General features: G+C 50.2%; 5 protein-coding genes and 1 non-coding gene across 6 annotated transcripts; 3 read left to right on the top strand and 3 right to left on the bottom strand.

Annotated features, from left to right (window-relative positions):
• Positions 1–1179: 1179 nt before the first annotated feature.
• On the top strand, positions 1180–1992 carry STEHIDRAFT_161904 (uncharacterized protein; the record flags this gene model as incomplete). The annotated part of the gene is made up of 1 exon (XM_007309467.1): positions 1180–1992. One exon carries the CDS (start codon positions 1180–1182, stop codon positions 1990–1992), a length of 813 nt encoding a protein of 270 aa, XP_007309529.1.
• Positions 1993–2223: 231 nt separating this feature from the next.
• Positions 2224–4590, top strand: STEHIDRAFT_161905 (uncharacterized protein; the record flags this gene model as incomplete). The annotated part of the gene is made up of 5 exons (XM_007309468.1): positions 2224–2499; positions 2603–2617; positions 2694–2885; positions 2969–3579; positions 3969–4590. 5 exons carry the CDS (start codon positions 2224–2226, stop codon positions 4588–4590), a joined length of 1716 nt encoding a protein of 571 aa, XP_007309530.1.
• A 65-nt stretch (positions 4591–4655) lies between these two features.
• On the bottom strand, positions 4656–7414 carry STEHIDRAFT_125246 (acetyl-CoA synthetase-like protein). The gene is made up of 11 exons (XM_007309469.1): positions 7093–7414; positions 6673–7017; positions 6602–6605; positions 6455–6540; positions 6221–6381; positions 5976–6157; positions 5877–5896; positions 5494–5765; positions 5412–5430; positions 5063–5347; positions 4656–4969 (listed from the first exon to the last, which is right to left on the bottom strand). The coding sequence occupies exons 1-11, from the start codon at positions 7339–7341 to the stop codon at positions 4883–4885; spliced, it is 1710 nt and encodes a 569-aa protein (XP_007309531.1). The 5' UTR covers positions 7342–7414; the 3' UTR covers positions 4656–4882.
• Positions 7415–8428: 1014 nt separating this feature from the next.
• On the top strand, positions 8429–8882 carry STEHIDRAFT_161907 (uncharacterized protein; the record flags this gene model as incomplete). The annotated part of the gene is made up of 5 exons (XM_007309470.1): positions 8429–8449; positions 8514–8574; positions 8642–8652; positions 8714–8740; positions 8808–8882. The coding sequence occupies 5 exons, from the start codon at positions 8429–8431 to the stop codon at positions 8880–8882; spliced, it is 195 nt and encodes a 64-aa protein (XP_007309532.1).
• Positions 8883–9361: 479 nt separating this feature from the next.
• Positions 9362–9456, bottom strand: STEHIDRAFT_t250. Its single transcript has one exon. It is a non-coding gene; the product is annotated as a tRNA-Thr (tRNA).
• A 63-nt stretch (positions 9457–9519) lies between these two features.
• On the bottom strand, positions 9520–12576 carry STEHIDRAFT_150041 (UROD/MetE-like protein; the record flags this gene model as incomplete). The annotated part of the gene is made up of 15 exons (XM_007309471.1): positions 12301–12576; positions 12141–12217; positions 11777–11908; positions 11361–11686; positions 11198–11256; positions 11079–11098; positions 10964–11014; positions 10801–10872; positions 10633–10729; positions 10482–10550; positions 10212–10408; positions 10054–10134; positions 9794–9990; positions 9657–9723; positions 9520–9576 (listed from the first exon to the last, which is right to left on the bottom strand). The coding sequence occupies exons 4-15, from the start codon at positions 11582–11584 to the stop codon at positions 9520–9522; spliced, it is 1191 nt and encodes a 396-aa protein (XP_007309533.1). The 5' UTR covers positions 11585–11686; positions 11777–11908; positions 12141–12217; positions 12301–12576.
• Positions 12577–12740: the final 164 nt, after the last annotated feature.

The raw sequence follows: 12740 nt of genomic DNA on the forward strand, positions 1-12740 counted from the left end.
GGACGGGCTTTTGGGGCACGAAGAATGAGAACGCAAATTGCCGGCCGTTCTCACGCAAAACAAACATATCCCCCGGAATTGTGAGCCGAGGCTCTTTTTCCCATACCGGGCCTCCAGCTCGAACGTTTGAACGACGAAAGCCTACTTACATCTCATCCCATCACCCCCCACTCTGAGGTCATGCACGATGTTCTTACCATACCAGAGATCCTGACCTCTGTTTTTGGTTTACTGGACAAAGGCTGCAACGCCCGCAACGCGCGAGTTTGCAAGACATGGAAGGAACCAGCTCTCGATATCGTTTGGTCAGAGGTTACACCCAAAGTCTTTCGCTCCCTGGCACCCACAGAAGTAGCAGTGGTACTAGGCGCGAAGTATCTAGTGTGTATATTCATCATTCCGCCTCATTCAAATAACTGACGTCGAAATTCGCAACTCGGATCGTGTTAGACCTTTACTCGCCCCTTGACCGTGGACGATTGGCATCGATTTCTGTCGAACAGCGCGCGGGTCCGAAAATGGCAGGACGTTTGCCGAAGTTGGGTCGCACGAAACGACCACTTCAAATTATCGTCAGCAGCCTTGAATGAAATAGCTCAGTCGCGTACCGTCCTGTCTATCTTTCCCGGTCTGAGGGAAATCCATGCCAGCCCGTCCCAACTCAGGCCATTCATGACCGGGGACACAGTGACCAGGATGAGGCTCGAACTCAAGTCTTGGGAAGAGTCAGAAGGGGGCCTTGTCTCGAATTTTTCACAGACACCGCCAATTATACGTGATATAGGCGATCGACTCCGCCAGCTGGAGTATCTCTGTGTGGAGTATCTCGGAATGAATCTCCCTAACTACGATGTTGAGCTACAGGGCCTCCTTCAGTCCCTCTCCAGCCTTCGAGAGGTTCGACTCCCTTGTCTATGTCTCGATGCTTCTTTTGCGCAAATCATCTCACGTCATCGCCATCTTCGAACCATCTCCATAGAGTTCAAATATTGCCCGTACACCTGTGTCGAGGCAACACGCACTCTCTATCGGTCAGATACACCGCTTCATCGGGGCGCATTCCCCTCCCTCCATGAGCTCAGCTGCACAGCGCGTGATCTACCTGATCTCAGCTCATTTCTTACCCAACCAGCATTCCCCCTCTGCAACCTCGTAACCCTGTGGTGCCACACTCGAGCCATGCCTTCCCATGAAGCTCTGATGGGCCTATTAGAGAGCCTTACTTCCAATTGTCACTCACTCAACACCTTAGCCCTATCTTTTAACCAACTGGCGTATCATGATGAAAACGAACTCCAGTCTATTCCACACATTCATCTCCAACACCTTGTCCCCATCTCACGACTTTCGCACCTTCAATGGTTTGAGTTTCGACACCCATACCCTCTTGAAGGCACGGACGACGACGTTAGACAACTAACATCCAGGTGTCCTCGCATCAAAGGGCTTCTGTTGAACCCAAACCCTCTCCTTCTGAAGTCCACTTCCCTCACCCTAATCGCGCTCAAAGTACTGGTACTTCAGTGTCCACAAATACAGAAAATAGGTCTTTACATCGATGCGAGAGTTGTCCCCGTCGCTACCCCACTTTTCATCGCTCGTATGCCCGGCCACACGGGTCGTGGAAATACTATCCGTACTACCAGACCCGGCCACGGGCTTTCTCCCTCGGCGTTTCGACCAGCGTCAACCGCACCCATTACCCTCACATTGGACAGCTCTATCATTCCGGTGATTGAAGATGGTTGTTACGACGACTATTCCTCCATCGCAAAATACGTCACCGGGCTTCCTTTCAGCTCTGAAATATTCCTCTGGGATCGATCGTACGACAAGATTAGGGTGCATTTGGGGTCGGATCCGTACGAGGATGATAAGGACAGTCGTGAACGTGGTTGGGAGACTATAGCAAGTATCGCAAATCTGATAATGGAGACGAAAATCAGGACGCGGGAGGAGCTGCTAGCCTTGTTATTTGACGCGCCTCCATAACGAATGTAATTCATGATGCAGAATGCTTTCTTCCACTATGACTCTTCTTTCCGTTTAGTTATGCGCGATGGCCTCTGCCCCGATATCGACTGACGTAGGTTCTCAAGGGTCCGACTACGAAAGGACGGCGAACTTCCAAGAGCGGAGTTTGAAGCTTTGGAGCAAGTTGCAAGCCCGCATCCGGCGACCCTTCAAATAGGGATGATCCTGGTGCGCAGAACCATATACATCATGTCGCCCTCTCTGCCATCTACCCAAGCCATCGCCTCAGAATGCACATTCACGCTATCCGGCGTTCGCCCACACCGCGTCCTCAGGGCATCCGGCCAAGTTATAACATGCGCACTCACGCATCCTCGTTACGGCGAGATCGCACGGGTTATAGTGTGGCACTTTGACCGTACGTTCATCCGAGGACGATACCTCACCACGGACCTCGATGGAGAGGCGCGTGAGGATAGGGATATGTATGTCCTCTATACTTTTGTGTTTGATAAGTTTGGGAAGGTGTGGCCTTGGATTGGCGATGTAGCGGATGAGTGAAATAGGAACACTGGTGTTTGGGGAAGGGAGTTGGATGAGGGCACGCTCATTTTGATCGGGGACATAGAGATGGGAGAACCGTGTAAACCTATGACAGGCATTATATCTAATTCGATGACGCCTGCTATACGCTGATATTAGATTCATACACCAAATAGGATCGTCCAGAAGTCGAAAGCCTCATGTTGAAGTCTATCTTGGACTCGGGGCTCCCGATGCTGTCTGGGGACTTCATTCTTCGCTCCTGGCTGGCAGGGAAACCGTATTTTGCTCGTGGGCACACTGAGGAATACTTACTTCCGGCTCAGAAAGAATGGAACCAAGTCGCGCGAGCGGCTCTTCTACGCAACGTACGCATGAGTATTTGTTATTCTCATCCCTATACTCGTCTCAGGTCCTCACGCGATCATCTTTCTTCCTTTCATTTGCACAGGTCGGTTTCCGTCTCATAGGCCGCACCGATGTGTTCGCATACACTAAAAACTCTTCTCACCCTTCTCGTTCTCTCTCTGTGCTGGACGACTCTGTTCTTGACGCTCCGTTCACCAACATCCCAAACCTCAAAAATGGCTCTCTGACACTTGGCTTGCCCTACTCAGGAGACCCTCTCTCTCCTGAAGACAGGTGGAAACTCTTTCCCATCCATTCATACATCATGGCCGACAACCTCCCAGAAGACGACCTGGACTACGTCATCTCTAAGCGTTACTTAGCTGATCCTTCTATCATCCACCAACGGGACGACCTGGGATCTACCCCACGGTACATCGCTGTTATGAAACTCAGAGTCTCCGCTGTTTCGACTCTTCTGGCTTTGGGTGCTCGTGACGATATCGATCGCAGGGACAACATCTTTAGGCTCACTGCGAGAGAGATTTGTGAGAGGAATATGATCGAAGAGCGATATGTCAGGGACGGTCTAGATGGGACGTTTGACGGGTTTGATGAGAAACACTTGAGGATGATGTGGATGATGAAGAAATATGGGGACGACGTAGATGAGGGAACAGACCCAAGGACGCGTCTTGACAGATGTGAGGATGAGTATATTGATAAGAGGCGGTTTGGATGCACATGTGGAAGCTGTTCTGAAGGGTGGTTCAGCCAGAGGATGCGGGTCCGGATGCATGGTGGGATTTAATACAGTATCTCCTTATGAAAGACCCAACGGGCTAATAATCTTCTTGACAGCTGCTATATCGCATATGGACGAACGACACCCACTCCTCCCTTCATCACTCTTCCGCTCCATCGCCACACGTTCAGAATGTTGGATTTTCGTGAGCGAGTGAGAAAAGCACGAGAAATCAGAGAGGGCTTGCAATCACACTGAGCTGTGAGGCTGGCTTGTGTTAGGGCAAACCGATGCCCTACACAGGTAAACTCTTCATGTATTTATACTACTGTACAAATTATACTAGAATATTCTACAGTACTCGAGAGAGTGGCAAAGCAGCTGCGCTGCTGAGTCATCCGTGTCCGTCGAAAGCTCGCGAAAGCTCTCGCGACGTCGAGCTGCACCTAGCTAAATCCAACACAGAATCAAAACACCTTCACCAATCGTTCCAACGCCGCGACCAAACACTCATATTCCTTCCACCTCATCTCCGACAAAAGCTCTCGCCCCAATTATACACAGGCTGGCGTGCCCTCCTCTCCTCTCTTGTCGTGTTCTTCGATCCCAGCGGCCCTTTCACGCAGCTTGACCTCAAGGTTAAACCGACGCTCAAGTCTCTCCAACCTTCGTGCCTCTGGGAGAACCCATGCGTCGACACCATCATCCTCAGTGTAGACCACGGACTCGTCTCCACCACGAATGTTCGCTCTATCAGATATTTCCTTGAAAACGGTGGTTTAGTCGAATATGCGCTAGACTACATCATGTGCATGGCGCTTGACGAAAGTCCGCTGAGCCCGCGCGGGAAGGAGACCTTGGAGGACGAGAGTTGGCAGGACATGCCGAGCTGTGTTAACGATCTGGATTTTGAGATGGTCAGGGCGAAGTGTTGTCCGGAACATAGGGGGTTATGGGGTCCGTGGAGAGAGGGGTTTTGATTTGATGCAGGCTAAGTAGAGCGGAACAGGCGGTTTGATACTTGTGGACACCTATGGACAGTTTTACGGAGCCGAAGGTCATCCAAATACACAGATATCATACAGAGCCATTGTATAATACATACATAAAGCACGAGCACGAGAGTCATTTCGAATCATGAGAGATAGGTGTCGGCCACAATGTTCTGTGGCGCTGGATGTGGAACCTGAAGCGGACGAGATGATGAATTGGTGGGTAGGCTGAAGTATGGTGATTAGACAATAAACGCTGTGAGCATATACGAATCGAGGATCACAGCTTTGCCTGAGCAGGCAGCGATCTCTTATACTCCTCTTGTAGGTGCCGCCGAAGGACCTTCCCCGTGGGTGACTTTGGAATCTATACCCGGAAAACCAAGGCATCAATTAGCTCTCAGATACCTAGACAGAAGGAAAACCATGGTATTCGGTGTATGATATGGCCATCACTCACCTGATCGACTATCCCAAATCCACCCCTCAACCACTTATACTTACTCAATGCCTCTTTATGCCACGCATCCAGCTTCCTGACCACTTCCTCTGCCCCTATCTTCCGTCCCTCCTCAGTGAGCACGACCCACGCACGGGGAACCGGTTCGTCCGAGAGTCGGGAATTGAGGGGCATGACGCCCGCCACGACGACATCAGAAATCAGGGGAGGTTGGGACGGGTGCGATAAGAGGGTGTCTTCGATTTCTGTAGGGGAGACTTGGATACCAGATATCTTGAGGGTGTCCTGTGTGAAACTTATGAGTGAGCGCAGTCCTTTTTGTCAGACGTAGAGCAAAAAGACAGCGTACCTTAATCCGGTCAACATAACTATATCGTCATCACCATCCAATAAGCTCACACAACCAAGATAGTCCCGACAAGAATACTCACTAAAGGCCCCCGTCCTCCTTCGCCAAGAACCTATCCCCAGTCCTCAACCACCCACCCTCAATGAACGTCTCCTTCGTAGCCTTCGGATTATCCCAGTATCCCATGGCGACGTTTCCACCCCTCAATAACAGCTCGCCTGGCTCGTTCCAGTCGCATTCCGACATGTCTTCTCGGACGATGCGGGCTTCTTGGTTTGCGAGGAGGACGCCGGTCATGCCGGGTTTGGGGCCGCCGAAGATACCCGGTGGGGGGACCCACATTGCTGAGACAGACTGATAGTATTGACGTTACAATGGGACAGTCGAGGTACGATGGGACGTATTGACGCATAGTGGAAAGTTGATTCAGTGACGGGAGCACAAAACATGTCTATAGAGACGTACGCATTCTGACATCCCATAGCCTACGAACGAAGCGTCAGTCAACGAACGTTTCGTCAAGGAACAAGAGCTAGAACCTGGTCAGAAAGAAACGGAACACACCTTCAGCCCAATAAGGAACTTTTCCGGCGTATTTGAGCATCGTCTGTCTGAGCTCCCAAGATAGATATGCAGCGCCGCCCCCGAGGTACGTCAAGCTTGAGAGATCCGTCTGGCGGATCTTTGGGTGATGGACTAGTTGGTGGACAATGGAAGGAACCATGGCAAGTGCCGTCACTTTATACCTGACCATGGGTACCCGAATGTCAGGATACCGTTCGTAACATGAACTTGGACATTACACTTACCTCGGAACAAGCTCTAGGACGGCGTTAATGTCCCATCTCGGCATTATGATGAACGTGGTAGGCGATATTAGGCCACGGAAGATAACATTATGGAGACACATGGCATGATACATGGGAAGGAACGCGATGCTGACGGCGGGTGCATCTGCTGTTGACGGTTGCTGAAATATTGCCACATAGAAACGGATGCAATTTATCAGTCGAGTCAACCAGCAGAAAATTAATGAGAATTACAGTGGTGCCGTATTTCGCCACTTCCTTAGCGAGTTGAATGGACTGCAATAGTGAGCAGCAAAGGTTTCGGTGTGAAAGCATTACGGCTATGAGGTGTTCAGATATAGGGGTTCAGCGTACGCCACGCCCTAATGGGTTATATCGAACCTTTCTAGCATTGATTGATGTACACGGTCAAGACAAGAACTACCTTCACCGGAATGAGATTTAACACTCACTGGAAGCCCAGACGTCCCACTCGAGAAGATCAAATACGCAAGTGTATCCTTCTTCACCGGACGCGACGCCACACGAAGGGTCCCGTTCGCTCTGACATCATTTATCATATCGGCCAAACTTCGTCGTCCTTCGACCTTCCCTTGAAGAATATAGATCTTCTCGTCCGGGAGCCCAATCTTCCTCGCAGCTTCTCTTGCCATAGGGAGCTTCTTCGGACTAACGAACAGCTGTGTCACCCTCGCAAGCTTCATCAGAGCCGTGGTTTCTGAGGGCGTAGAGAATGAAGGCACAAGAGCCATCGGGACTGCGACTTTAATCAAGGCGTGAACAAGTGTGGGGAATTCCTATATACACGCGTATCGAAATCCATTTTTATAGTGAGGGTGACAAGTTAGACTCAGACTCGCTGCTGGACTTACCATGTTATTCTCGCTCAGAATCCCGACCACATCTCCCTTCTCCCCCTCCAGCCCTAACGCTGCCAGAGCCGTCGCAGCATCTGAAACCCTCGCCTGAAACTCTCTCAATGTCCTGCGCTCGTTCGTGAAGGCGTCTATGAACACAGTATAGTCCTTCGTAGCCACAACGTTGGGCAATCCGAACTGAAAGTCGTGATAGTTCTGAATCGGTGGTTCCGGGCAAGGTTCGAAGGGACTTTGGAGGTACATTTCTGTGCGTCGCAGTTTCTTAGTAGGACAAGCGTGATAGATCCGGTGAAAGCAGGGCTTCGACCCTGCCGACAAACAGAATCACGAAGAGGGGGAAAGGAGGGGCATTATGGCAAAAACAGCCTATATACATGACTTGCTTGGTGCGAACAACTGATTTTGACCGGCCGGTACACTTGTCCCGGATCCCCGAAATTCCCTGCAGTAGAAGATACGAGGCGTAAAGTACCCATCCACGGGATGAGCGTTCACGACGGGATAACTATGCAATCTGTGTGTGGTCTGAACCGGGCAACAACTACGCACTCTATCAGCGCCTTCGCCCGGTGAAGAGCTTTTGAAACAACTTGAGAGACGCCTTCAGCTTTTCATTGGGGTTGGAACGAACAAGCATTTTTTTTATGGGAAGGACGAATGGGAAATTACGAGGTCGTCCGGGGTAAAGCCGAAGATCCGGGATGCTTCGACCTTTTCGAGGTTTTCCATCGTTCGTCATTGTCAGAAGACCTATCCAGTGTGTTCATGCGCCTGTGTGCTCATGGTTGCTCTCGTACTGTCGCCGTGTACCGACGAGCATGAGATACAAGACGCTGTCCGCGGCGAGCTGGAGTCCGAGTCAAGTCAAGTAATGCTGGTCATCGCCGGCCGGGAGAGCTGTGGGGAAATTTGAAACACTAAAACCCTGGGGCTCCGCCTACTTCGCGACCTTGCTCGATGTTGATCTTATGTCAGTCATCACGTCAAATTGATCTGGGAGCTGCATAGGAGTGACCGCTTTGGAATGACATTGCAACTCGGAGAGTATCGTTAGTAAGTAGTACTTATAAGTCCAACAAGACGGACTATGGCGTCGAACGACTACAATTTCTTAGCAAGATAACCAGGTTCTATACTGGTGCCACACGTTCAGGGTGAGATTTGAAGCTTGTATTTGTTGTCAGGACAGAAACAGACTGCGTGAACTGATAGTCAAATGCAATCTGCATTGCCACAAGTATCGTGCTGTGTAGAGTATCAAGGAATGTGAATGAGAATGTTGGAGAAACTACGGCACTACCTTCTGAAGTTGCGCCACCTACACAGGTCAATGAGGTTCCTCAACAAGGTAGTGTGTTTTTTGCGTGATCTACCTTCCCTGTTGCCAACCTCATCGGTTTTCAGCTTCAACACAGCCGCAAGACGGCACTCAGGTCACTGAGAAGGCGAACATACCATGGAAGGAGCAAGTCATCGGTCAGTTACTCAATCTCTTTCATTCTGGACACTTTGAATCTGACCTAAGCCTCGCTCTCACTTTTAGGCTACGCACAGGTATGATCCCCGGTCTTCGGTCACCTTCATCGTAGATCACTCATTGTCACATCCCCGACAGAAAACGAGGGGAACTGTGCTTGGAAAGGTACGTCCCATATCCTCCATATCCTCCAGGTTGTCTGCAGTAGTCTCATCTCATCGCTGGAACTTAGAACGGATTGAAGGACCACGGAGATCAGATCCTCCAAGGCGAGACCACTGCTCGGGAGCCCCCGCCCAAGGCCTAAATGCTAAACCTCGGTCCCTCTCAGTGAGAAGCTTGTAATACCATATACTTGATTGGTGTGTGAAGCTTGTTTTATCCTTGCAATTTTCCACCTTTATTGACGTCAAGGTATATTGCTATAGTCGCGTTCAGTGTGTGTATGAAAGAGGAGCGCCGTTACTCTGGATATTTTGTATGAATAGATGTGTATTGCACCAGTACTATTAGGATGTTCATAATATGCAATCTCTTTCCATGAAATACTTGGCGGTATCGTGTGCAGTCGCACAAACGAATCACCCGAACTTCAATAAATTCTCGTAGACCCTTTTCTACCTAGAACCATGGGGGGAGCGTGTGTTGAGGGGCGTTGTAATGGCTCGGATGGACCTTGCGGTGCAGCTGCAGGCCCCCGCTAACTGTCAAGCGCGAGAGAACATTTTTCTGCGTCTCACTGCGTCGGACCACAAAAAAGATTTGCTATGTGGTTATTTTGGTATGTTCCTCCTAGCCGATTTGAACGACTGACCTCTTCATATCATACTCGACTTGGGCGGAGTACTAGTGAAGCGCTACTACCGCTGAGCTAAGGAGGATGACTCCAGTTCCTTCACTACGGGTAATATTCTCATTGATCTAGCTAAAATAGGTACGAGCATTCAGCGCCACACCTCTCCCGCCACCTTTACCAACAATTCTAATTTCGCCTTCGCATCCTGCGAATCCCAAATGAGAATATCTCAATATACATTTCCCTATCATAACGGATCCAGATAGAATGAAATGAAAGACGGACCCCTTGAGTGATGAACCTGTTTCCCTCCTTTGTTGGCGAGAAGCCGCACTGTGGGCTTATGCAGATTCTGTTATAACGGTCAGATTGACCAACTCCGGGTGTGGTCCCTTTGTTGAGGGAGCTGAAGGAAAGCTTACTGTTCCAGCGCTTCATCTCGTGTCTTGCCTGACCCACGAGCCAAAATGTCCGCTGCTTCATATACCCTCCTTTTGAGCTTGTCTGCGTCCTCCAATTGCCCGTGTTTTGTCGTAATGAGGCCTAAGACGACAAATTTATTCGGTGGGACATAGCGAAGAGGCTTGAAGTCTCCTGAACGGTCGTCGTCGTACTCAAGCTGCGTAAAATTGGAGGATCGGTCGGTCCCAGTAGACTCTAGATCTAGTATTGGCGAGCTCACATAATATACGTCGACGTCAAGCTTGTTGAACAACGTCTCCGCCATGATTTCGTACGAACCCGAGGCGAAGTACTTCCCGTCCTGCAAATTAAAGTAACAACTTGAATACGTTCACAGGGTTCAGAAGCACGATGAAGTACTGGGCCCAACGAACGTACCGTCAAGTTTCCCCTACACAGGTGAATCCCCACGCACATATCGCCCATAGTCTTCTGCCTGCCCTCCAAAATCGCATTCAGGATCCGTATGTAAAGGTCGAGTTCTGAGTCGGGTGAGACGTCGACGGATTGCATTCGCGTTCGTACACTGGAGTCCACAAGGAACGACATGACAGGCTCGTCGAATTGAATATTTCCTGTGTGTTAGTTAATATATTTATGAGCCATCCCTGCTGGGGCAACACACAACGGAGATGATGGAACACATACGGCAGCCTCTTCCATACAGATCTGTGATCTCTTCGCGGTAGACTCTGATGACATCAGCGAAGTAATCGTCTGTGAAGGTAGTCCACCATGATAAACGCTTTAGTCCAGTGCGAAACAAACCAGTACCGTTGATATAGAGCGGCCGACATACCGAGAGAAGGGTATACGCCTTCCAAGTATACGTTCTCTCTCAACATGTAGTAGAACCACTGAGGAGGGCACATGGCGATTTTGATGTTCCGAACCTCCTGCGAAGGGTGGTGTAGAACGGCGGCGTCAGACGATTTGAGATTCGAAAGTTCAAGAACGGAAGTGAGACCTCTTCGTTGACCAACTTCTTCAGGGCGTCAAACTCAGCCCCATAGATGGATACGGTCCGCTTGAGTTTCCCCTTCGTGGCGGTAAGGCAGCGCGGGTAAAGCATGTATACAGAACTCTGATGAGACATGGATAGCGCGGTTGAAAATAGTGGAGCGACAAACCGTGCAAACCCATGTGGGCGTAGGGACCGTCCTCTTCACCGGCGATAGCTTCTACAATGCCCTGTCAACTAACGGATCCTGCAAGACTAACAATATTTTTGTGACATGCACTCACGGAGAACTTGTCAGGGGGGTCTGTAATCCGACACAGCAAGACACATCAGGAGTCATAGGAACGATGTGTGAGAAATCAATGATGCAGTATGCGCTAGAGGATGCCAGAGGAGCACATACATGCTGGGTCGAAATTCATTCCTTCGAGTTTGTTGAAGAAGCCATCGAAGAAGGACGCTCTGTTGAAAGACCCGTTAGTCACCAAAAAAAAACCAGTAAATAAGTGCCATAGTCATGACTGTGACGCCACAAGCCTCGCACGAAAAGAGACGTGACCACCCACCTACGAAATTCCCCGTCAGTGATAGACTTCATTCCTACTGCTTTCTGGAATTTTACGATGCCCGCTATGGCCTCGTCTTCGCATTGCGCGAGTTCATCCGGGCTACATGTTCCCTGTTCGAACGCCGCGCGTTTGAGTAGAAGAGCATTTGGTCGTGCGAATGAGCCAATTTGCTCAGCGCGGAAGGGTGGTGAGAGACGCTGATAAGACGGCATTGCGAGCATCGCGTGTAGCAGCTGCGGTAGATGCGAGCGTCTCAAAGGAAGTATTCCCTCGCGCGCTGAGCCCGTTTCAAAACACCCAGACGTCAAGAGCTACGTGCGTTTCTGAGAAGCAAGCAGTCAGAAGAAGTGGAACAACTGAAGACCGCCCGCTCTTAAGTATGGAGAGGAAAGGTCAAGACAAATGGTACTGACAGATTTGAAATGTGTTCTTGAGACGCCCGACCCAGTCGCCGCCCGCGATAATTTCCGCCCTTACGACGTGCCGATACCACGGTCCTGTATTCTGTGATGTCGATTTCGAGGACGACGACGAGGGGACACAATCTGAGAGGGACGTATCAAGATGATGGGGTCAAGAGCAGAGTTAGGCGTCTGTATACAGATCCGTACCAGTGATGAGAGGGGAAGAAACGATACACTCTGTGCACACGAGGCTAACGAAATGATCACAGACTTGTAGGCGCTTTTTTACATCAAGTTCCGATCGTCGGTGGCCATCCTCGGTGTCAACTCGGTGACCACAGACGTTGTTGATAATCGAAGACGGACAACATACCTTCGAGCGCAACTTGTGCCAGTGGCGTCCGAGTCACTAGAGACCAGCCAGTCAGTCTAACGTTGGATCATGCAATACTGTACAATGACCCATACCGATGTATGAGTGACGGTAAATCAGTAAAACATATGAAATGGGCCTAAGTGCATTCACAACTCACCTGCAGAGTCCGTTGAACGTTGGTAGTGTTACAGCCACTTTCCGAACGATAGACGCCACTCTTCTTTTTCTGTGTACCGAACATCGCATACTTGATGTAGAACAAACAACGCCCGATACGGTGGGAGACGATCTCAGGCTCGCCAGAACGTTCGAACTTCGCAAGGCCGACAAACACCATCCGATACCACAAGAATCGATGAATGGCATTGTGTGGGATCATACAGCCGTACAAGACGCTTGTTTTGTCCAAACTTATTGCTGTTTGGTTCATGCCAATTGGGGGTGTTCGTTGAAAGGGGCTGTGTTGTAGTCGGCAGTGACTCGGAGGGCGATTTCGTCGCCCGGCATGTATTCAAACCCAGCTGGTAGCTCCGATTTAAACCAAACAAGAAGAGATTCACGCCGAGGAGCGCCGAGGACCGGTTGTGGCTCCCTTCG

The sequence above is a fragment of the Stereum hirsutum genome, assembly GCF_000264905.1.
Source record: "Stereum hirsutum FP-91666 SS1 unplaced genomic scaffold STEHIscaffold_17, whole genome shotgun sequence".
NCBI classification, from domain to species: domain Eukaryota; kingdom Fungi; phylum Basidiomycota; class Agaricomycetes; order Russulales; family Stereaceae; genus Stereum; species Stereum hirsutum.

Bases quoted from the DNA above. Each gene is read 5' to 3' on its own strand.
- STEHIDRAFT_125246 (XM_007309469.1), bottom strand. From the start codon at position 7,341: ATGTACCTCCAAAGTCCCTTCGAACCTTGCCCGGAACCACCGATTCAG. The intron at 7,018-7,092 runs GTAAGTCCAGCA...GCGTGTATATAG, and splicing joins TTCTGAGCGAGAATAACATG to GAATTCCCCACACTTGTTCA. The intron at 5,897-5,975 runs GTGTGTTCCGTT...CTTCGTTCGTAG, and splicing joins AGTTCCTTATTGGGCTGAAG to GCTATGGGATGTCAGAATGC.